Here is a 24,894-nt window from a genome sequence, read left to right as displayed (position 1 = left end):
CTCTAGTGTGTATTTCTGAAGAATAAGGATATTCTCTTACTTACCACAGTAGTTATCAACATGAAATTGACAGATACTTTTATCTAATCTACAATCTATATTCCAATTTATAAAGTCTCTTATAACATTTTCCCCCCTCTAATATAGGATTCAGTCTAGGGCCAAGTATCACATTTAATCATCATGTCTGTTTAGCCTCCTATAATCTGGAATCAGGGAGAACCCAGGAAGGAGAACCCCAGCCTTCAGGCACAGAAGCCAGACTCAATCCCAGTGTCTGTGATAGAGAAACAAGGGGGCACAGGAGCCTTGAAAAGGCACCGGGAGGAGCGAGGCGTGCTCGTGACTACCTTTGACAGGCTGAGCTCTCTTCCCCACTCCAGTTCTTCACCCTCTGCCAGGGGGTCCCCATACCTGCCCCCTATCTTGTAACTGACTTTTTACCCTTGAAAATTCCTGGGAGAGATGAGTGGGGTTTGCTGGCCTTTCTCTAGAAGTTGGATGCCATGATCTTAGTTTTTTGAATGTTGAGTTTTAAAACAGTATTTTCACTCTCCTCTTTCACCTTCATCAAGAGGCTCTTCAGTTCCTCTTCACTTTCCAGTAGTCATATATGGATGTGAAAGTTGGACCATAAAGAAGTCTGAGTGTTGAAGAATTCATGCTTTTGAACTGTTGGATAAGACTCTTGAGAGTCCCTTGGATGCAAGGAGATCAAACCAGTCAATCCTAAAGGAAATCAACCCTGAGTATTCATTGGAAGGAGTGATGCTGAAGCTGAAGCTCCAATACTTTGGCCACCTGATGTGAAGGGCTGACTCACTGGAAAAGACCCTGATGCTGGGAAAGATTGAGGGCAGGAGGAGAAGAGGACAGAGGACAAGATGGTTGGATGGCATAAAGACTCAATGGACATGAGTTTGAGCAAACTCTGGGAGATGGTGAAGGACAGGGAAGCCTGGCGTGCTGCAGTGCATGAGTTGGATATGACTGAGTGACTGAACAACAACTCTAGAAGTTGAGTACATGGCTTCCTCTTGGGGCCTTTAGCCCTCTGCCCCCTCAGCCCATTTTGTTTGGCTGTTGGGGTCGTCTCATGAGCCAGGCTTGGCTACTGAGTGTGGTTCAGGAATGATCCTCTGACCCCAATCAGAATCCTAATCCTGGTCATTTTCTACTGTCCTTTGAGGGATTTGCAGAAAAGGCATTCAGGGAGAGAACATGCGTGCAAATGAAACCAGCACAAGAAAGCAGGTCTGATGGATGGCGATTCTTGATGAAAAGGATCTAAACTCCTAAATTCACCCATCTACTCCTAGACTTCCTCATTAGGCAAGCCGATGTTCGTGTGTGTGCTCGTGACTCTGAGTGAGTTTCTAAGACTTACAACCATAGACGTCCCTCTTCACTGAAGGTCTTAGCTTACACACCTCAGAAGAGGCTCCCTGACCATATTGTGCTATGGTCTAAACATTAATGTCTCCCTGAATTCATGTGTTGAAATCCCAATCCCCAAGGTGATGGTATGTGGAGGTGGGGTTTGGGGAGGTGATTAGGTCATGAGAATGGAGTCCTCATGAGTGAGATTAGTGCCTAGTACCCTTACAGTGACCCCAGAGAGCTTCCTGACCCCTTCCACCATACAAGGACACAGAAATTGGCTGTCTATGACCTGGAAGAGGTCCTTGCCAGAGTGCCACCACACTTGCACCCTGATCTTGGACTTCCAACCTCTAGAACTGTGAGAAATAAATTTTTGTGGTTTACAAGCCCCCCAGTTGCTGGGTTTTTTTGTTAGAGCCACCCGAACAGACTATGATAGTCTATATGAAGTGCTTCCCAACTTCGTGTGTGTGTGTGTGTGTGTGTGTGTGTGTGTGTGTGTCTTTTTGGCTGCACCAGGTCTTAGTTGTGGCATGTGGGATCTAGTTCCCTGATCAGGGGTTGAACCCGGGCCCCATGCATTGGGAGCACAGAGTCTTATCCACCGGACCCCCAGAGAAGTTCCACGTGCTTCCCAACTTTGTTCTCTACCATTTTATCCATTTTTCTTCCCTCACAGCACTCAGCCCACTCTGTAATGACCCTGTTTACTTATTTCTACTTTGCTGACAGAATGATATATGTCAGCAGGAACTTTGTCCGTCTTAGTCACTGCTGTGTCTGCTTGGCCTAGTGGGCTGACAGATAGTGCCATAGCCCACAGATCTAGCCCCATTGAGGAATTCAGGGCAGCAGGGCAGTGGGGGTGCTGGGCAGGGGACCACATAGCACCAGGGTCACAGTCTGTGGCCAGACATGGAGGCAGGGAGGCAAGCTTTGTCCCGTCCCTGATCAGCTGCAGAACCTTGCTCCTACTTCCCAGGGACTGGAGCGTCTCCCTTGCGGCATTCTTCCACATGCCCTGGGATAGAGAGGTGGGGACACCAGGTGAGAGGCAGGTATCTTCCCAAAGTTGGAATACCCTGCAAGCCAAGCCCACTCTCCTACAGACTTCCATCCCCACTCCCAGAGATGATGCCTCTTACTCTTAGGGACCAACAAGATTATCCCATTAGAAAGGGGATCATGGACCAGGCAGGAAAGCCTCCGTAAAGGTCAGTCCCTGCAGGAGGAAGACTTCACATCTACCAAGGTCCCCAAGTTAGAACTGCTCCATCCTTTATCTCATTTTGTCCTCACAACAAAACAGACTGGTGTGGATGACATCAGGGCTGCAGGAGGCCAAGTGACTAGTCCAAGGATCACACAGGGAATTGTTGCTGGGGTGTCACCAGCACTCAGTCTGTCTGATTCAGGGACAGACACCAAGGAAGGCCTGGATACTGTAGGACCCCTGTTGGGGAGCCTGGGCCCTCTCAGGAGAGGATATGGCTACTTTGGGGGTCATTTCAAGAATTTCTGTTAAAACTTAAAAACACACAGTGTGTGACTCTAGCAACGCCCCTAGAGGATCCTTCACTTATGGACACAAAGGAGCCCATCCCTGCAGGATGGTATATTGCCTGAAAATTGGGAAAAGTGGATGGGGTGGGGTTGGGGTTACACAACACGTGCATTCCAATACCACACAGCAGATAAAGAATTGGGTACAGCCTGTCCTGCTACGGAAAGTTCTCCAAGACATGTTATTGTTTGGTTAAAAAAAAAGAAAAAGCAGAGCAATGAACATGGCATAATACCTTCATATAAACCACAAACACACTAGGCACTTACAAGTGTACAGAAAGGAGAGGAATGTCCTGGAAGGATGCATATCAAACTCACAAAGAGATGGGAAGAAGACCAGGATGGAATAGTAGTCAAAGGAGACTTTCGCTTTTAATTTGTTTTTTAAGAACACAATTAAAAATAATTATACTATCACGAAGCACTCCTCTAGACCACTTCTTTATCACTGCTGGCCTGCCATCTCTTTCTCAAAAAGTGGTACCAAACTCTTCCTTTAGGGTCTTCAGCCCAGGGGTCTTCTGCCCCCTCAGCCGATTTTGACCAGCTGGGTATGTCCCTCTGCCACAGTCCCCTCATGCTCTCCTCCCCATCACACCCTTAGAGGCAGCCCTGAGCCCTCATCGTCCATCTCAGCCTGGCCAAGCCCCATCTACAGAGATGGGGGCAAGGAGCACCCACTGGTCAACCCCTGGGACCGCGTTTCAAAACCACTGCACAGACTCCTGGGTGGGTAATGCAGCAGAGCTGCTTGTCCGCATGCTACCAGCAGGGCAGCTCTGGGGGCAGTCGACCTGTTCACCCAGTGCCCAGGGTGAAGGAAGGGGGAGAGTACATGCAGGACCACTCTGCAGCCGCCACCACCCCCATCCTACAACCTTCACAGAGAGGGCAGATATGACTTCCTCAGGGATACGCAGGGGCCCTAGGCCATGGGCTCTGAGCCTCTAAGAGAGAATCTGCCTCTTGTCCCCCTACTCGCCTTAACAGCCTGGGAGTATGGGATGGACACAGGGACCTTGGTTCTGAGCCAGGGTGGGGGCAGGGTAGAGGCGCTGGCTGCTCACCTGGAGCTGGGCTGCAAGTGCTGACGTGGCCGCGGGCTAGTGCTCCGGGGATAGCCGCCCCACCCGCAAGGGCAGTGCAGGGTACACCCAGCAGGGGGCCTGGCCTGGTGGTCAGGTGACTCGGGCTTCTGGGGGATTAAAGGCTGGAGTTCAGCTTCCACAAGGAAACGAAGACCCGGATAGGGAAGAACACACATGGTTGGTTACACTGAATCAAATGCAGCCAGATCTGGGCACAGGCCCCTACCCCTGCACAACTGCAGGGGGTGCCGTTCATGTCCACCATGGTCCTGAGGGTCCAAGAAGAAGGGACACGGACATGTGTACGTGTCCAGTGACTCCTGCAGGGACTAAGTGAGGAGTGCTCTGTGACCGTCTCAGCTCCTGTCTCCAGAGAACTGGCTTGTGTGTAGAGGGACAGAAAGCCAAGGAGAAGCCCCACTGAGCATCCGACCTCCAGGCTGGCCTGAAGTGCCAGCTGACAGAAGGAAGCAGCCAACCAAGGTGGATGGGTCAAGGTAACCCCACAAGCCGAGGAGGAGGCCACCATCTTCCTGCCTCGTTGCCGAGGCGCTGAGGAACACAGAACCTAGACCCCAAACCTGAAGCTTGGAAGGTGGAACTAGAACTTGGGATCTGGAGCACAAAGCCTGCATCTGGGAACTGAAGCTCCGACCCAGAACAGGGAGCCAAGAGTGGAAAGCTGAACCTGGCATCTGGATCTGAAATTGGAAATGAGGACTCAGAACCTGAAGTCCAGTGCCAAGAACCAGAGCCCAGAGCTTGACATCTGATGCTTAAAACTGGAGCCGGAGACCAGAACTCAGATCCCGGAGCCCATTTGGAGGCCAGAACCAGAGTGGGGGCCCCAGAAACTGGAGACAAGTTCCATGTCCAGACCGTGGAGGCCAGGACCCTAAGTCTGAAGCCAATCTCTGAGCTTCAGGTCTGGAACCCAGAAGCTAGAGGCTGGGACCACCAGCTGTGAGTTCACAGCCTCCCATTCAGGCCTGTTCCTGAGGCCAGCAGGAAGGGCATTGGGCTGGGGCACATAACGAACAGAGCTGCAGGGGAAGAAGTGATTTCTGAGAAAAGCCCAAAGCGGCCTCAGCTCTTTTGGCCACAGACTTTGGCCTTGTCAGTCAATGAGTGACTGGTGACTGGGCCATCAGGATTAATCATTATATGGGGCACAAATCCCCTATACAAGGACACGGCATCCTCAGGCCAGCCACCCCTGCCCTGGACACAAAGGATCTAATGCAGTCTTGGCCCCACTCTGGAAAGTGGGGCTCAGATGAAACAACATCTCCGGGCTCTGCCTGCTCTGTGCCAGGCAGCTCAGATCAAAATCCAGCTCTCTATGAGAGGCCAGTCAAGAGGGCTGGGGAGGGAGGGAACACTCTGTTCCCAGAAGGAGGTGACAGGTGACAGCCTGCTGGTTAGAGTGGCTGCCTTGACCACAGATACAGAAATGAGACCTCCACGTGTGCAACGCGCACTCATGCTGGGTGTGCAGTCTGGCTGGCCACACGCTGGGTGGGAATGTTGACGCCCATATTCCCAGTGTACAGCTCTGTGCTGCCTCCGTGGGGCTTATATGTTGGTTGAATGAATAAATGTGGACAAGAAGAGGCACAAGTTCCCCAACCGTGCTGATGGGAAACCCTGTTGTGGTCATTGAGATCCCCTCAAAAAGTCCAGTTCAGGGCTTCCCCGGTGGCTCAGTGGTAAAGAATCCTCCTGCCAATGCAGGAGACACGGTTCAATCCCTGATCTGGGAAGATCCCACATGCCTTGGAGCAACTAAGCCAGTGTGCCACAATTACTGAGCCTGTGCTCTTGAGCCTGGGAGCCGCAACTACTGAAGCCCGTGTGCCCCAAATCCCATGCTCCACAGCAAGAGAAGCCACTACAGCGAGAAGCCAGTCCACAGCAATGAGCGAGTAACCCCCGCTTGCTGCAACTAGAGAAAAGCCTGAGGCGCAATGAAGACCCAGGGTGGTGCGGTGCTTAGTCCTCAGTCGTGTCCGACTCTTCGTGACCCCATGGAATGGAATGTTAGTTGTTCCTCCTTTGCTTGTTGTCAAACTTTAGGTCCCACAGAAAACTCACGTGAAGCAAACGGTGTATATTTAAGGAGAAAATGAATCTCAACAGAGAACTGCAGAAACAGAGCTGGTTGTGCCGGATCCCAAGGCTCGCACACTTTCTGATCCACATACTGGCTCTTGGTACCATTCTCCACTCCATTCAGCAATTATGCAACTCCTAGAGAGACCCTTGTCATCCTTGTGATGAAATTCCAAGTCTGTCACCTGCCCCATTCATGTTAGCTGCACTGTCTCTGCTCCTACCTCCCACTCCTTCCTCTGCCTAGCACTGCCCTGGTTCAGCTCTCCCAGGTCACTCAGTCTGCTCTGTTCTCACATTTCCTGACATCTCAGCAGTATTTGATCATGCTGACCAGGGTGTCTCTTTCAAAACGGGGATGATCCTGGCTTTTGGGGCACCTGCTTTTCTGCTCTTCTCCGGGTTCCTACTGTACCTCTTCCTGTGTCCTCCCTCAAATGTGGGTGCTTGGCTGGGTCTCTCCTCACTGTGCCCACTCTCCCTGCGGGCACCTTCACCTGAGGCCATGCAGGCAGTAAGTCAAGTCACACTGGGCCCCTAGCTGTGACCAGATGCTGGTCTAAAGGCTAGCAGGGACAGGATTTAAAAGCAACAGGGGTGCCATGGTGAGATTTGCCTTTTGAAAGGTGGCTGGCAGTTTTTCTGGAGATGGGATTGCAGGGAGCCATCGGACAGAAAGGCTATTGCACTAAGCCAGCTGAGAAATGGTGGCCAGGACAGGAGGTGGCAGAAGGATTAGGAAGCTCCCGGAAAAGAAAAATTGGGAAAATAGGGGGATGGATCTGAGACCAGGAGGTGGAGGCAAACACGTGTCAAAGATGCCTGCTCCAGGTCTGGGTCTGGGTCTGGCCCATGTGCTGCTCACTGAGGTCAGAATGTGCTGGAGGCCCCACGTGGGGGTAGGAGCATGCCGTGTGCATCAGACCCACAGCTCCAACTGCCTGCACCAGAGACATCTCAGACACAGCAGTACAGTTCAGAACAGACAGATCTTGGCATCTTCCCTCCAAAACTGCTCCTCCTGCGTGCCTTTTCTCAGTGTGAGGCACCGCCAACCACCCAGGCTCTAGGTCCAGAGGTCTGGGGGAGGCCATGGCTGGAGTAGAGGTGAGCAGACAGGGGGGGACCCACCATTCAGGGGACACACAGAGTCTGTCACAGAGGAGGGGAGGAGGCAGGCTGTGAGCAGAAGCTGAGATGAGCAGAGGGGCTGAAATGCTTGGGGGTTGGGGTGTGGCCACCTTCTCCACTGCTCTCAAGAGTCCCAAAGGCAGTTCTGATCACCTCTATGCTTTTGCTAGGGCTGTGGTAGCCCCATGCATGAGTGCTCAGTCACTTCAGTTGTGTCTGACTCTTTGTGAGCCCATGGACTGTAGCCCACCAGGCTCCTCTGTCCATGGGATTTTCCAGGCAAGAATCCTGGAGTGGGTCGCCATACCATCCTCTAGAAGATCTTCCCGAACCAGGGATCGAACCCACGTCTCTTGCATCTCCTGCACTGGCAGGCAGATTCTTTAGCACTGAGCCACTGGGGAAGACCCAAGGAGCCCCACTCCCCCCAAAATATTTTTGGAATTGGTGCATGTCCACAGCATTTTGTAACTGTATCTCCTGTGAGGCATTTCATTAATAACTGTCTCCCCCTGCTAAACCCTGAGCTGAGGTCAGGGGAGGTAGGCTTCAAAACTGTCAAAGGTCCAAACCTTAAAAAGGAGACGTGCCTCCAGTTCATAAGGAGCACCTTGGATACCACTGCTCCTGCCTGGAGCCTGACTGGAGCAGGCAGGAGAGAGGACCACGCCTGTGGGTGGGGGTCCCTGGAACCACTATGGGTGGGGATGTTTGTACCCAGACAACCTCCAAACCCATCAGGGCCTCTGAGCTTCAGGATGATTCCAACAGAAGAATACAGTAATAACTGCATTTCCCTGGATAAGCAACACCCCTACCACCCGTGAATGAACCCCAATCTTACCCAAATCACTTCCTCCAAGTAAGAGAGGTTCTAGAACACCCATAGGTTCAACATGTAAATTAGGGTTCATAACTGAATGTGATGCAATCACTAAAAACAATATGTGTGCTGGGTGTAAAGACAGAGGAAAAGGCTCGTGTTAGAATGTTAGATGAAAGAAAGCAAGATGCAGTCTGCTGCTGCTGCTGCTGCTGCTAAGTCGCTTCAGTCGTGTCCGACCCTGTGCGACTCCATAGATGGCAGGCACAGGGAAAAAGACGAAAGGTAGTGTCTTAGACACCACAGTGATGTTTCTGGGTAGCAGGATTGCTTTTATTTTCCTTTTGCTCTGAATGGAGACCCTTCTAGTAAGCACCCGGTGGCTGATTCCCTGCCTTAGTTCTTCAGAATCTTCCAGAACAAGCCATACGGCTTATCCTCCAAACCAGGGCACTTTGCAAAATGAAAGGGACTCTGGGCCAACAGTCATAACCCAGATGTGGCCAGGCAAACTGGGACTCATGATCACTCTACTCAAAACCAATCCCAGGCACGCCTCCATCCCCCTCACCCTCGTGGGTTTTGTGGCCTGGACTACCATGGCCGCAGTGTGGGGCTGCTGGGATCCAAATGCAGGTTGGCCTGTTTCCTTGCTCTTAGTCACTTCAACAGTCTATTGTGAACTCTACGCAGTGGATAATCCCACAGTGCTGTGCAAATTAAGCACTAATATTAAAGAGGGAAGTGGACAAAAATGTCCATCCTCCTTGAAGGAAAACACTGGGTCTGTGTCACCCTAAGATGTGTAAGATGTTGAGCAATGAGAGGGCTGTTGAGCCAAGAGCTGTTGACCTGAAACAGGGCTTAGAATCTGGAGAAGTTGGGGTCATTTCTTTGGCAGGGACACTTCAACCATCCTAGAAACAGTGAAAGGGGCATGAGAGCATGAAGAGAACAAACAAGCTGAGGTCCTTTGTTCAAGGCACTGAGATGGGTCATTTAGTTCATTGAGTCCTACAGCTCCCATATAAATCCATACTCATTGCCATTTTCTAAATCCCTGAGAAAGGAATGACATGTCTCTATGAGGTTAGGGCTCCCAACTCAGGCTTCAAGGTCCTATAAAAGGGAAAGAAACTTTCAAAGACTCCCTGCATTTCAGGGACTCCTCAACAGACCTCAGGTCATCATCAGCTTGTTGATCCAGAAACCCAGCTGTGATACACCTCCTCTCCCTCCACCACCCCCAACACCAGTTGTTCTGCCCAAGCATAACAACTACTTGGGCAGACAATAAAGATTCCGCCTGCAATGCGGGAGACCTGAGTTCGATCCCTGGGTTGGGAAGATCTCCTGGAAAATGGAATGGCTACCCACTTAAGTATTCTTGTCTGGAGAATTCCATGGGCTGTATATTCCATGGGGTCGCAAAGAATACAACTAGGGCCTAACAATTTCAAATTTCAATAAAAAGCATCCCGGGAGCGCACATTCTCCTCTCCGTTTCTTTTCTTCCCACTTAGATTCAGACCTCATCCTCTATAACCTGGACCATCTCATCACCCTCTTACCTGGTCTCTCTGCTTCCAGACTCACTCCCCTTGACTCATGCCAACCCTCCCACACCCCGAACCATTCTAAAATGTAGACCAGGCCCTTCCCCATCCAAGTAGGGGCTTCACATTCTCTTGGGTCATATCTCAGATCTAGGGTTGTGGACCTTCCATGGTTGAGCACTACACAGCCCCTTTGAGATTGTCTTCTGCTGTTTCCTCCATCACACACTCTCTCTCCTTCAAATGTCCTTAAGGACACTCAGAGGCAAAGCAAGTATAAAGTGTGTTTGGGTTACCTCTTGGGGAAGTATGTCTGGCCAAGAATGAGGGAAAGAGGCCAGAGCCATGGCGTCTCTGGGGACTCTGGGAATGAGGTGCCTGAGTGACATCAGGGTCTCTGCCTAGGGACATGGGATCATCTGTGCCATCCTTGCCGGTTCTGAGTCACAGTTCAGGCTGGGTATCTGTGTGGGAGAGGAAAGAGCCTATCCACAGACTCCCCCTGCAGAGCTGACGATTAGCAATTAACCAGGAGGAATCTCTGGGATGAAGTTAATTGGGGAACAGAGGGAGGGAAGCTAGATTCTAGGGACTTTGCCCTTGACCCAAAGGTATAAAGAGAAGGTCCTAGCTTTTCCTCAGGCTCCTAGGGCTTCCCTGAGCTGCTTGGCAGGAGCTGAAACACAGAACACCAAGGTGAGTCTAGAGTCCCCACATCCCAATCCCATCTCCATCTTAGCAGAAAATGGGCCCCTTGCCCCTGTCCTTACTGTGCTCCCATTTCCCGTCCCCTGTAACATCTCAGTCCCAGCCCAGCCTGGCTCACTGCCTCAGAGTCTGCAGAATGGACTCATGCTCTTCCAGGGCTTGGAATTCAGCTCTGCATGGTCCCCAACCCCAACAGTCAGGACCCTTAGAATAAGGTTGAGGGGTGGAGGGTAGGGGTGCTGAAGTAGATGGGGGTACTCCCACCCCAACAGCCACTGAGAACTCCTGGGGCAGTTCAGGGGGTCCTAAAGCAAATTGGAGACTTCCCAGACTTGGGGTCAGGGTGGGGACCCTCCTTAACTAAACCAGTCCCGGTTTGAGCCTCATACACGGCAGAAAGTCCCATCAGTGTTTGTATTGCTGGGGCAGAGCAGGGAAGGGTAGGGATGGATAGGGAAAGAAGTTCACTTGTGAGGGTGAACCCCTGTACCTCTGGGACACCTCTGGTGGCACCTTCCTCTGTCATCAGAATGCTTGTTCCTGTTGCCACGTTCCATCGATCTGAGGGATTATTTCATTGACATCTGTTTCTCTGCTAGACTTTGAGCTTCCTGGGGGCAGAAGCTGTATCTGTATTTAGCTAGCTGTACTCCAGCATCGAGCTCAGTACCTTAGAAAGAGTAGATGCTCAATAAATACTTGCTGAATGAATGAATGAATCCCCAAATCTGTGCTGAGCATCTGTGTGCCTCTTTGGGTATGTGTGGTGGTGGAGGGTGTGCTTCACTGGGGGTGTGTTCGGGATCACACACCATGGGCGTTTGTGCAAGTGAGTGTATGGGTGTGGATGTAGGGGGATGAGTGTGTGAGTGTGTGTCAGTTTCCGGGGCACAGCAGTCATCACTCAGTTTTGCTATGCATCTGACACGCAGGCCCACAGTGTGCACTTGAGATGATGTCTTATGGAGAGAAGGTGGGAGGCCGGGCTGTCTCCCCACTCCCAGTCCGTGGTGGGCACATGATGCATGGAGCGGCCTTTGCCTATGTGCCCAGCCCACAGGGTGAGTGCTACTCCCACCCCGGACCCTGTTTGCCCTCTGTTGCATATGGCCCCACCCCGGAGGGAGGCCTCTAGCCCTCCGCCCAACCCTTCCAACCCTCCCTGGGACATGAGGCCTCAGGCAAATCCTGATCAGCCTTGTTCCCCAGTCTTGCACAGGATTCCAGGGACCTCGGCCTATGGCTTCCCCAGCGTGGGCCCCGTGGCCCTCCCAGAGCATGGCTGCCCCTATGGGGAGGTTGTGGAGCACCATGACCCACTGCCTGCCAAGCTGGCCCTGGAGGATGAGCGGAAGCCAGGTGGGCCTGGGTTGGGGTAGCAGGGGTGTTGGCAGTCATTGGCAGAACCCTCTACCCCCTGCACTCACAACCACCTGTCTCCAGAACCCGGACTGGTCCAGAAGCTGCACCGGGCTGGCGTGACTCTCCTCAAGGTGCCACTGATGCTTTCCTTCCTCTACCTCTTCGTCTGCTCCCTGGACGTGCTCAGCTCGGCCTTCCAGCTGGCTGGAGGTAGGGCAGAGGGGAGGGAGCCAGGGAAGGGGCCCGAAGCGTCTCGGACAATGCTGGCTTATGTTCCCCAGGGAAGGTGGCTGGCGACATCTTCAAGGACAACGCCATCCTGTCCAATCCGGTAGCGGGCCTGGTGGTGGGGATCCTGGTGACTGTGCTGGTACAGAGCTCAAGCACCTCCACATCCATTGTGGTCAGCATGGTCTCTTCTGGCTGTGAGTTGGCCCACCAGGGTCAGGGAGAGTAGAGGGGGCTTCGATGCTGGACCTGGGGCTCTGGGTGGGAAGAGCAGGAGACAGGGGCAGAGGACAATGGGCTGCTCTGGCATCTCCCACTCTATTCTCCAAAGCGTGGCCTTGAGTCTCAGCCAGGAGGGGTGCCCAGGAGCCAGGAAGGGTGGCAAGTGGGGAGTACAGGCCCAGGAAGGCTCACTTCCATGTTGCCACACACTCACTCATTCCATCAGTCGGGGGAACAGAACCAGAGGAATCAGAGAAACAGAACCTGCAGGAGGTATAGAGACATCTACGATTTATCACAAGGAACTGACTGTCGTGATTGCAAGGCAGGCTGGGCAGGCCATGGGGAAGGGCAGGCCAGAACTCAGAGGCAGAAGCCGATACCACAGGGCACAGGTGGAATTTCCTCCCCAGGGAAGCCTCAGTTTTGCTCTTGGGGCCTTTCATCTCACTGGATGAGGCCCACCCAGATTACTGAGATTAATCTTGTTTCCTTAAGGTCAACTGATTGTTGAGGGAAATCACAGCAACATCTAGATCAGAGTTGCATTGAGTAACTGGGTACTAGCCAAGCTGACACATGAAACTGACATCACACTCGTGTACGTATGTGCACACACAAGCACAGAGGCACAATTGCATATAGGACCCATGTCCTGATGGACACGCACCCACACACACAGTCACATATTTGCAGGGGCAGTACGCATATGTGAACGTCAGTTTACACGCACGCACACAGCACATGCCCCTCGTACCTGTGATGTCAAGGCTTAGCAGAGTCAGCAGCATGGCAAGAATGCCAGCTGAAGCAGGGATGTGGGCAACGGGTCTTACAGGAGGAACTGTGGGGGCAAGAGTTGGGTGGCCGTCCCACCCAGCTCCTGCCTCCTTCTACCAGTGCTGGAGGTGAGCTCTGCCATCCCCATCATCATGGGCTCCAACATCGGCACCTCCGTCACCAACACCATTGTGGCCCTGATGCAGGCGGGGGACAGAACTGACTTCCGGCGGTGAGGGGGGAGTGGGGAGGGGCCTGTCCTTATTGGGGGAGGGTGGTCCCTCGTGCTAGGAGCCCCTAGTCTGAGCATCTCCCGGCTCCAGCCTGCTCTGCAATGTGGCCTCCCTGCCCAGGGCCTTCGCGGGGGCTACTGTACACGACTGCTTTAACTGGTTGTCAGTTCTGGTGCTGCTGCCCCTGGAGGCTGCCACAGGGTACCTGCACTGCATCACTCGACTTGTGGTGGCCTCCTTCAACATCCACGGCGGCCGCGATGCCCCTGACCTGCTCAAGATCATCACGGAGCCCTTCACTAAGCTCATCATCCAGGTAGAGGCAAGGCGGGTGTGGGGTGGGGCCCAGGGGATTGTAGGACCTCACCCTCACACCCACCGCCCACACTGCCCACAGCTGGACAAGTCTGTGATTACCAGCCTTGCCTCGGGGGACGAGTCCCTGAGAAATCACAGCCTCATCCGGGTCTGGTGTTACCCAGACCCCACAGAGGTGAGTACCGGGTCCAGCCTTGGTGAGAAGACTCCCTCTTCAGACAGCTGACTGCTAGCGTCATGGTCTGTTTAAAATCTCTGCAGAGACCTTGGCCGGAGAAGGCAATGGCAACCCACTCCAGTACTCTTGCCTGGAAAATCTCATGGACGGAGGAGCCTGGTAGGCTGCAGTCCATGGGGTCGTGAAGAGTCGGACACGACTGAGCAACTTCACTTTCACTTTTCGCTTTTATGCATTGGAGAAGGAAATGGCAACCCACTCCAGTGTTTTTGCCTGGAGAATCCCAGGGATGGGGGAGCCTGGTGGGCTGCCGTCTATGGGGTCGCACGCACAGAGTCAGACACGACTGAAGTGACTTAGCAGCAGCAGCACCAGAGACCTTGGCAATCCTTTAGCTTGGGAGGACAAGTAGGGGGCACTTCTGCTATGATACTGCACCTGTGGCGGATATTGGTACACTCTCCCAGGCTCACACCAGCTTCAGGCAGCCATTGCTAATCAATTAGAGTTGGCATGTTATTGAATTAGCCCAAAGATCAGTTCTCAAAGTGTGGGCCAACGGCACACCTGCCACCTGGGAACCCACTAGAGACGCAAAGCATCTGGCCCTTTCCTAGACCCACTAAATTAGAAAAAAGAAATCTGATGGAGCCCAGCTGTCTGCATTTCAACAAGCCCACTAGTTGAAGAACCACTGATCTGGCTCAACCCTGTGGTTTCACAGGTAAAGAAATAGGCTCCAAGAGGCTAAGAAACCCTTTAAAGCTTGTTCTACCGCTTCAGGGCCCCGAGCATAGGTCTTGCATTCTAGGGCTGTCTCTCCCCATCGGGATCTAGGGACTTGCTTAGTGACAGCTCTGCCCAGGTAATGTGGGCAGAGGAAGGCAGGGAGAGAGCGCTACAAGGATGCCTGGGAAAACCAGGACCAACAGGGAACCAGCCCAGAAGCAGGACAAGAAGGCCATGGAGACCTCACGGGAGACACACAGCCACTTGTACTGATACTCGTACTCCTTCTGCTGGAGACTGCTGCAGGCTTGTGTCCCCTTGTCCTGTGTGTTCTCCTGCTGTTTCCTGGCTTCTCACGCCTGGAATGAGGCTCTGTTTGGATCAGTTGGACACTCATTGACCAGCCATCACACCAGGCTAACAAAGAAGCAGGCAATTACCACACTTTCTCATTTAGCCATCAAATAAGGAAAACGCTTCATCAAAACCATAATCCACAGTATCTGCTGCTGCTGCTGCTAAGTTGCTTCAGTCATGTCCGACTCTGTGCGACCCCACAGACAGCAGCCCACCAGGCTCCCCCATCCCTGGGATTCTCCAGGCAAGAACACTGGAGTGGGTTGCCATTTCCTTCTCCAATGCTTGAAAGTGAGAAGTGAAAGTGAAGTCGCTCAGTCGTGTCCGACTCTTCGAGACCCCATGGACTGCAGCCTACCAGGCTCCTCCATCCATGGGATTTTCCAGGCAAGAGTACTTGAGTGGGGTGCCATTGCCTTCTCCAATCCACAGTATCTACTTCCCCTTGATTATGACATACAAGTAACGCCATCAAGAAAGAAAGATGAGGAAACAGCACAGCTTCTTCACTCCCTACTTGATGTTCCTGGACTTTATCCCAGCGTGAACAGAGAACATTCTTTCAACCAGCCCTGCAAGCTTCCTTTGCATCTGAGTGGCACACAGCTCCAGCTCAGTGCTGAGTATTCAAGGCAGTTCGATATCAAAAAACCCATGCAGACAGCTTTTGCAGTGGCTTTATGACCCCACTAACACATCTCTCCTCACAAGCACGCTGGGCACTCTCCAAGCTCTCTGAATCACTAAAATCCCCTCTGCTTCACTGCAAAGTGAGTCACACACTTTGATCAAAAAGCGAGCTGTGGAAGGGAGTTCCTCGGCCCGTGGTGATCCTTGCTTACTGAAATCCCCGCCACCTGCCTGCAGCTGCATTCGGCCAGTCTCCCTTTGCAGGATGCAAACGGGGCCCTCACCTGATGGAACTCTTAGTGATGCTGGTGAGGCGGACATGGTCCACCTGGAACTTGAGGTCCAGTGACCAGAAGCAAGCTGCCCAGTTCCCTGTCTTCACATGTTCCTCCATGGCTCCTGCTACCACTCGCCCGTGCACTGGTTTCTCAACCCAGCCCTCCTGGGGAAACTTTTCCTTGACAGCAGGGTCCAGATAGAATTTCCTTGGCCTGGAGAGTGGCAGAGGGTGTGAGGTAAGCTCCCGGTCCTGGCCCTCTCTCTGGGACAGTCCCCTCAGGAAAGTGGTTCACAATCAGGTGCCCTGGCAGCTCCTCCTACACATTTTTCCTTTGGCCACTGGGTCTCCCTGTGGCCCCTTCTGACCTGTTCTCACTGCCTCCAGCTTGCACCAAGCCAGGCCCAACATCGCCTGAGCCAGCCTCCAGGGCACCTATGTGATTGGCAGTCTGGGATTTTCCAGATGGTGAAAGAAAAAGCCAGAGTTGGTATTAGTATTCCAACAACTCTTGATGCTCAGGGGATCCTGACACTGTCCTGGGAATTACCTTCCTGTTTGGTCACCCTGTGGATTGTCAACCCTACATGCATGGATGAAAGAAGCTTCTTCCACAGACTTGCAACCTGGGAGGCAGGGATTATCACACCCCATTTTTAAAAATTTATTTATTTTTTGGCTGCGGTGGGTCTTTGTTGCTGCACATGGGCTCTCTCTAGTTGCGGTGAGTGGGGGCTACTCCCTAATTGTGGTGTGTGGGCTTCTCACTGTGGTGGCTTCTCTTGTTGCAGGGCACGGGCTCCAGGCTTCAGCAGTTGTAGCTCGAGGGCTCAGTAGTTGTGATACAGAAGCTTAGTTGCTCTGCAGCACGTGGGATCTTAGTTCCAGGACCAGGGACCCAACCTGTGTCCCTTACCTTGGCAGGTAGATTCCTAACCACTGGACCAGGGAAGCCCCTCACAACCCCATTTTAAACAGGCTCAGACAGGTTTGTCCAAGGCTATGCAACTGAGGGGGGACCAAAGTCCTGGCGTAAACTACACCCCACACTCCTGACTCTCCATTTCGACTTCTCTTCCAGATGTATATCCCACCATATGTGTCCATTGCCCACTCTGACTATCCGGCATAAATGCCAGCAGGTGACCACAGCCACTTGGAGACCTTCCAGGGGTGATAGGTAGGGTTGTAAAAATGAATTCTTCTCTTCGCCACCAGAGGGTGCCACTAGCACGGCACTCACGCTCTGCTTCCAGGAAAACAAAGACCCTAGAACACCCCTTCTCCTGGAGGAGCGGCTACAGTACAGGCCCAAACACTGCTGCTATTTCCCCACCCACCTCCCGCCGGGGTGGTGGGGAGAATTCTTGGAGCTCACATCCCTCTGTGAGCTTAATCTGGTGGCTCTGATGGTGAAAAGGCTGCCTGGAATGCAGGAGACCTGAGTTCAATCCCTGGGCTGGGAAGATCCTCTGGAGAAGGAAATGGCAACCCACTCCAGTATTCTTGCCTGGAGAATCCCATGGACAGAGGAGCCTGGCGGGCCACAGTCCATGAGCTCACAAAGAGTCAGACATGACTGAGCAGCTAACACTTTCACATTTTCAGTTGCCAGAGGTCTCCTTAGTTTGGGTTGTCCCTTCAGGCACATAAATTCCACACTTTCTTTTTCCAGATTTCTCACAACTAGCCCCTGGGGAGAAGTGGGCTGCATTATGGACCGCACGCTGCAGACAAGGAAACGGAGGCTCAGAGAGGTTTCGTGTTTGGTCCAGTGTCACACAGCAGGGAGTGCTCAGCTGGGGTTTGAGCACAGGTCTTTTCTTATCCTGCTTTAGAGAAAACAGGCTCAGTGAGGTGGCATGACCTGCGCAAGATAGTTGGGATAAAAAGCAGGACTGAACTCAGATCTGCCTGATAGCAAAAACCTGGCTCCCTCCCAGTTACCATCGCTTTCCCAGCCAGCTTTTGCAATCAAGCCCATCAGAGACCATTTTCTCTGACTTCTCAGCCTGTGATTATGGCCAAGGCTTGAAGGTGCTGCAGGGCTCTAATATGGGTGCACAGATGAGTGCGCTGCCCCACTCACGGGACTACATGCCACTAAAATAAGCCCCGATTTAAAGTCATGTGCCATAAGTAGTTCTTATCTCTAACAAGTATGTGTTAGTCACTCAGTTTTGTCTGACTCTTTGTAAACCACATGGACTCTAGCCCACCAGGTTCTTCTGTTCATGGAATTCTCCAGACAAGAATACTGGAGTGGGTTGCCAATTCCTTCTCTAGGGGATCTTTTCCAACCCAGGGATCGAACCCTGGTCTCCCACATTGCAGGCAGATTCTTTATCATCTGAGCCAGCAGGGAAGCCCATCTCTAACATACATTTTTTTTAAATGACACAATTTAGAATAAAACATAAAGGAGCTGTAAATCCAAGTGCCATACCCCACTTGAGCCCCTCCCCCCAGCACCCAGGGAGGTCAGAGGGGTGTGAGCTGCTGACCCCTTAGGGAGAATGGGACCAGGGTCTATATCAGCTCCCACAGGTGGCAGAATGTGGTGACAGACACTGTGGTTCTTGCATTTTGCTAGGGACCCAAGGAGTCACTACCCCTTTCCAGGACCCAAGTTGTCCTTCGTGACATGGGTTTTCTGCAGCCAAGCCTGGCCCACTTTCTCCTTTCACTGACAGGATGCTGGGGGAAAGGTAAGGAGCCTCAGCTTGCATTTTTTAAAAAGAACTCCTTAGGGAATTCCCTGGCAGTCCAGGGGTTAGGACTCCACAGTTTCACTGCCAAGGGCCTGGGTTCAATCCCTGGTCAGGGAACTAAGATCCTACAAGCTGTGCCAGGAAAAAAAAAAATCCCTAACTCAAGAAGGCTACAAAGGAGTTGTCCCCAGGTCAGACTGGCCTTCACAGAATTATAAAGTACATCTTGAAGCAGTTGCCAACATTTACAGATTGGGAGATTTTATCTAAATGTTCAGAGTTTTGGTTTCTCTTGTAAAAGCAGGCCCTTTGGCTGAGCTGGGCTGCACCTCTGGATGGTGACAGTGGCCTGGAGCTCAGCAGCTGCTGCCCCTTTAGACCCATCTGCTTCCCAACACCTCCACACACAGCCTGAGCCCCTCATCTAGGCAATCTGCCTGGCCCTGGGCCCTCTGAGTTAAAGGACCTCCTCGGGAACCCTCTCCTCTTCACTGACATTAGAGGGGGAGGGAAGAAATATAGGGCCTGGGCCCTCGGCTCCATCCTCTCTGGACAAGGAATTGAGGAAAACTCCAGAACTTGGGCTAGATGCCCGAGGGGAGAGGATGGGGCAAGGGTACCAGGGAAGAGGGGGCCACTGAGGCAGGGATTGATAATAAAAGATGGGAAAGGGAGAGTTTCCAGAAGTGGGCCATGCTCAGCAGCATCCAGGGCCAAAGAGAGGTGGGAGAAACATGGACAAGACGCTATCTGATCAGGAGGCCCCTGCAGGCCCCGGTGAGAGCCAGATCAGTGAGTTGATGCAGTAGAGTATTCTGAGGGCCAACTTCAGCCAGATTCTCCTGTGGCAGATGTTTTCACCCCCATTTCATCACTAGAGGAAACAGAGGGCAAGCAAAGCACCCAGGGGCATGCAGTCACAAGGACCACCTGTATCCTCTCCATCCCCATCTCTCCCTAACCCGCATTTTAGCCCCAGTCTCAGAATGCATTTTCCTAAATTTGCTATGTGAATCTCAGCCATGAAATTAAGACGCTTGCTCCTTGGAAGGAAAGCTATGACCAATCTAGACAGCATATTAAAAAGCAGAGACATTAGTTTGCCAACAAAGGTTCACTTAGTCAAAGTTATGGTTTTTCCAGTGGTCATGTATGGATGTGAGAGTTGGGCCATAAAGAAAGCTGAGCGCTGAAGAATTGATGCTTTTGAACAGTGGTGTTGGAGAAGACTTTTGAGAGTCCCTTGGACTGCAAGGAGATCAAATTAGTCAATCCTAAAGGAAATCAGTCCTGAATATTCATTGGAAGGACTGATGCAGAAGCTGAAGCTCCAATACTTTGGCCACCTGATTTGAAGAACTGATTCATTAGAAAATACTCTGATGCTGGGAAAGATTGAAGGCAAGAGGAGAAGTGGATGACAGAATGAGATGGTTGGATGGCATCATCGACTTGATGGACATGAGTTTGAGCAAGCTCTGGGAGTCAGTGGTGGACAGGGAAGCCTGGTGTGCTGCAGTCCGAGGGGTTGCAAAGAGTCAGACATGACTGAGCAACTGAACTGAACTGACCTCTCCTCTTAATCTAGGTTCCCACTCCTATGCCCAGGGCAGAGGCCAACACCAGCCGGATGCTCAGGAATGCCACCCTGGAGAAATGTGAGTGCCCACAGTATGGGAGATGTCCAGCCCAGCAGGGAAGAGCCTGGCAGAGGCAGGGCTATCTTCCACCTGGCCACTGCTGCTTCCAGCCCAGGAGGACATCTATTGGCCAGCCTAGCTCCTGGGCTGGGGTCAGGCTCTCATGTAGAGGTTAAAGGAACACGAGGCTCTGAGTCCAAGAGGGTGGCAAAGGTTGGGGGCTGGGAGCCGGATTGAGGGGGCAGCAACTTGATACCACTCCCCAACCCCACAGGCAACCACATCTTTGTGGACACGGGGCTGCCTGACCTAGCTGTGGGGCTCATCCTGCTGGCTGGCTCCCTGGCACTCCTGTGCACCTGTCTCATCCTCCTTGTCAAGATGCTCAACTCTCTGCTCAAGGGCCAGGTGGCCAAGGTCATTCAGAAGGTTATCAACACTGGTGAGCCCCAAGTGGTGGGTGGGCAGGCCCCAGGACGGGCCTTCTGGATCTTGTTAATACTTCTACTGCCTTACTGTGTGATCTGGGTAAAGCCCTACCATCTTTGAGCCTCAGTTTCCCCATGTGAACAAAGAACAGGTTGGACTGGGTGATATATGAGGTCCCTGAGATGCTGACAAGCTGGGAATCTGTGGCTGCTTCCATTCCAGCAGGTGGCTCCAAAGGGATTCCCAGAGGCCATTGTTTGATTCAATTAACAGTCATTAAGTTCCCTCTGTGTACCAAGCACAGAGTGGTGTGAGGGATACAGAGGTGAGCCTCACAGAGATGGCTCTTGCCCTCAGGGGGCTCATAGCACATATGGGAAGACAGTAAAAAAAAATGATCGAGGGGGGATGAATTTAGATAAAAGAGAACAGTAACTGCCAAACAGAAAGCAAAAACAGCAAATAGAGTATGGAAGAGTTGCTTTTGATAGGTGGTCAGTGGCTTCTGTGCAGAGGTGACATTTGAGCAGGGACCTACATGTGAAGCAGTCAGACGTGGCCGAAGAGCTTTTTGAGTGGAGGGAACAGTACATGCAGAGGCTCTGAGGCAGGCTTGTGGCACAGAAAGGTGGCCAGCCCTGTGGTGGGAGCTCGGTGAGTGAGGTGGACAAAGCCAGGGAGAGGTCAGCAAGGTAACAGGGCCCTGCAGGTTGCACTTAGAGCCTGGACTTTATCCAGGGCGATGGGGGCACTTGGGGGGTTGGGGCAGTGACACCATTTAAGCCTCACGTTGAGCTTTGGGGACCCCACCTGGCATGGGCAGAGGCCATATGACAAATGCTGGAATAAGGGGCATTTGTGGATCTGTGAGAGTTCAGAGGAAGGAGAAGCAAAGTCTGCCTGGGGACTGGGGTCAGGGAGGGCTCTCCAGCGGCAGAGATATCCACGCTGAGTCCTGAGCATGAATATTTAGGAGTGAGGAAGCTATCCCAGGCAGAAGGAACAAGGGAGCAAAAGTATGATGGAAGCAGGCTAAGAAGGGTCTTTAAATCCAAGATCAAGGAGGACCAGGAGAAGCTGCCGCTGTTGAGTAGGAGACTGACAAGGTGCCACTTGGAAGCTGGCATTGGAGACCTCCTCCCCAAGAAACGTCCCTGCCCCTCTCAATCCCCTCCCACTGATCCAACTGACAGTTTCCTCGCAGACTTTCCCACCCCTTTCACCTGGGCCACAGGCTACTTTGCCATGGTGGTAGGGGCCAGCATGACCTTTGTCGTCCAGAGCAGTTCTGTGTTCACCTCAGCCATCACCCCACTCATCGGTGAGTCCTCACACGGAGGCAGGTTCGGGTGGGGAGGGGCCGGCAGGGAAAGGACTGAAGGAGGGAGCTGGGGAGCCCATGCCCTCTCCTCTGCCCCCAGGCCTCGGTGTGATCAGCATTGAGCGCGCCTACCCGCTCACACTAGGCTCTAACATTGGTACCACCACCACGGCTATACTGGCTGCCCTGGCCAGCCCCCGGGAGAAGCTGTCCAGTGCTTTCCAGGTGAGCTTGGGAGAGGAGCCCTGCCAGAGGGAGGGCAGGGCTAAGACTGGCACCTGAAGCCTGACCCATGTAGACAGTGTGTACCAAACAGTTTTTGACTGCCTAGTAGGGGGCACCTGCTATGCCAGACTCTATGGAAATCATATGGGCAAAGTATATCTGGCGCCACCATCAAGACCTTAGAGTCTAACAAGGGAGACATTGCTGAGAACCCAGAGTCAGACACGACTGAGCGTGCACACATGCCAATCAATGAACAAGAGTCGGTGGGATTCACACTCTAGGGAAGGGGTGCTGTTAGGAGGGGGCCTGGCTCCATCTGGGGGATCAAGGACTGGGGGGCAGACAGCAAAGGGGTTGCTGCTCTAGGAGCAAAGGAGTAACTGGTAAGCCAGGATGTTGCCCACTCAGGAGGCCAGAGCTTCTGAACCAGAAATCAGTATGAATCTTTCAGCTCCTGGATCTGGATGGGATCTGCTGGGGAACTCCTGAGAGAGGGCTTAGTGGGAAGAAATGTGGAGCGTTTAGGGCAGCAGTTATGTACCCACTGGTCCGGAAGTGTACCAGTGTTTCACTGGGGGCGTGCTAGCCCTCAGTGCTGACTTTCCTGCTGCCCAGAGCCGGTGTTCCCGTCATCTAATCCTGACTCAGGAGCTAGGGCCCATGCCCGCCTCCGCCCCTCTGCCCTCTCCCCTGCAGATTGCCCTCTGCCACTTCTTCTTCAACATCTCCGGCATCCTGCTGTGGTACCCCATGCCCTGCACGCGCCTGCCTATCCGCATGGCCAAGGCATTGGGCAAACGCACAGCCAAGTATCGCTGGTTCGCTGTCCTCTACCTCCTCCTGTGCTTCCTGCTGCTGCCCTCGATGGTGTTTGGGCTCTCCATGGCAGGCTGGCGGGCTATGGTAGGTGTGGGTGCACCCTTCGGGGCCCTGCTGGCCTTCGTGGTACTTGTCAGCGTGCTGCAGAGTCGCAGCCCCGGGTGCCTGCCAAAGTGGCTGCAGACATGGGACTTCCTGCCCCTATGGATGCACTCCCTGAAGCCCCTGGACCGCCTCATCACCCGTGCCACCCTGTGCTGTGCCAGGGCCGAGCCCCGCTCACCCCCACTGCCCGCCAGGGTCTTCCTGGAGGAACTGCCCCCTGCCACACCCTCCCCCCACCTTGCCATGACCCATCACCACAACGCCACCCGTCTCTAGACTCCAGCCCAGATGGCTGCCTGGAGCCAGAAGGGGCCTGTGTCTGAGATGCCCAGGGTGGAAGGGCAGAGGGGTGCGACTGGGCATGTGCTGGTGCTTGTACAGGTCCTGGGTCTCGGCTTGTGCGGCTGAGAGTCAGTGTATGTGTGCGTGTGGGGGGGGCTGCATGCCAACTGCAAGGTATCTGGGTATGATTGTGAGTCCTTTGCATATGTTTTTGAAAGCCTGCACTTGTGTCCCTGTGTACACACAACTCTGACTAGGCTGGGTGGGAATGAGGGTGAGTCCGTGTACGTGACCTACAGCTGTTTGCTAGGGCACAGATGTGGGTGCCTGAGTCACTGCTTGAATTCTCACCCCCTCCCTGCCACCTTCCTTCCTCCATGATACCATTCTCCTCATCCTCGCCCAGGGTTTCTGCATCTCCACTACAAGCCCCTTCCTAACACTGCCTGATTAAAAGAAAAGAAAGAAATGAAACTCTTATTGTGCACTTGGAAATCTGCTTGCTCTCCATCTGGAGAGGAGGAACAGATCATGGTTTGGGGCTCAGCAGTACTGTCTCCCCTCCGAAAGAGAGCCTGCTGTGCCCTGGGAAAGCCAGCCAACAAGCTCTCCCCAACAATCCTCCTGACTCTGCCTAACGAGTCCAATCCACAATTCAAACTCCCTGGAAGCCACCTTGAGGGCTACCTTAAGGCAAATGAAAGGAGGGCTCTGTGCACCTCTATCTCCCAACCCCAGCAGGCTGACCTCTGCTCTCTACCTGTCTCCCTACCCTTCTCTGGGATAAAATCAGTTCTCCAGAAACCAAGTGACAGGTGGGGGCCCGTCAGGGCTACTGGAGGAAGGAGAGGGAGGGTGGAGATGGGCAAGAGAAGCCATGCCCTGGGCCCCAGTGTGCAGCGGGCAGAGACCAGCCACTTTCCCTCCCACCTTTATACTCTGCCTTTGGGCAGTAAACCAGGCTTCATTTAAGCCCACACAAGTTTTTCAATTCCTCCTCCCCCATAGGGCCCCCTGAACAGAGGTCTGCAGAAGGAGAGGCAAAGTGCGGGCAATGCCAAAGCTCCTCCCTCTAGTCCAGGGACATCTCTGGGGCCTTTGGATCCCAAAGTGGCAGGAAGACTGTAGGGCCCCGCATCTAGTTGTGATGGTCTACAACACTTGCCTCCCCACCTCCACATCCACCCCCTTTGAAGTGTTGTGGGGGGATGCAAGGGCCTGGAAGCCCCAGAGCTGTTCTCCAAGCTACCAACCCCATCATGTTACCCACCCACAGCCCTTGCTAGTGCTTCTTCTTGCTAGTTGGAGGTGAGAAGTACACTGGCCCCAGCTTAGGGAGTGGTGCAGGAGGGTGGGGAGGGGACTTCCTTTAGAGTTTGTCCCACACAGACTTGTGGAAGTTTTGTGGGAAAAGATACTCAGGTCTGAGTTGGAGGGTTTGAGGAGGCTATGCCTCCTCAGCTTGGATGTCCCTAGGGACCCTGGGGAGGCACCAAGGCCCTCGGACTCTGGCCTAGGGAGTTAGTCCAGAGGCAGGGCACCCATGGGAGGTCCTGAGATAGAGCCTAGGAGACTGGGAAGCCTCTGGACTCATACCAACCTCACCAGGCACCCTTCTGCAAGGATCTAGTAAAGTACCTTCCTCATCAGCAATTCCCCCACTCGCCCTCACAACTCA

At 53.1% G+C, this 24,894-nt stretch overlaps 1 protein-coding gene across 10 annotated transcripts; it reads left to right on the top strand.

Annotated features, from left to right (window-relative positions):
• Positions 1-10,268: 10,268 nt before the first annotated feature.
• On the top strand, positions 10,269-23,690 carry SLC34A1 (solute carrier family 34 member 1). 10 transcript variants are annotated; one of them, XM_027546854.1, is made up of 13 exons: positions 10,269-10,355; positions 11,300-11,428; positions 11,577-11,726; positions 11,811-11,939; positions 12,011-12,154; positions 13,080-13,191; positions 13,313-13,508; positions 13,590-13,685; positions 19,981-20,050; positions 20,307-20,474; positions 21,666-21,782; positions 21,928-22,007; positions 22,707-23,690. In XM_027546854.1, exons 2-13 carry the CDS (start codon positions 11,320-11,322, stop codon positions 23,208-23,210), a joined length of 1,875 nt encoding a protein of 624 aa, XP_027402655.1. In that variant the 5' UTR covers positions 10,269-10,355; positions 11,300-11,319; the 3' UTR covers positions 23,211-23,690. The 10 variants fall into 10 exon arrangements, with proteins under 10 accessions (XP_027402655.1, XP_027402654.1, XP_027402656.1 ...); XM_027546853.1 differs by having other exon boundaries at positions 21,883-22,007; XM_027546855.1 differs by lacking the exon at positions 20,307-20,474 and having other exon boundaries at positions 21,883-22,007.
• The last annotated feature ends 1,204 nt before the right edge of the window (positions 23,691-24,894 follow it).

The sequence above is a fragment of the Bos indicus x Bos taurus genome, chromosome 7 (assembly GCF_003369695.1).
Source record: "Bos indicus x Bos taurus breed Angus x Brahman F1 hybrid chromosome 7, Bos_hybrid_MaternalHap_v2.0, whole genome shotgun sequence".
NCBI lineage: Eukaryota > Metazoa > Chordata > Mammalia > Artiodactyla > Bovidae > Bos > Bos indicus x Bos taurus.
Note: the sequence above shows the minus strand (reverse complement) of the source record. Positions and strands in the feature narration are given on the sequence as shown.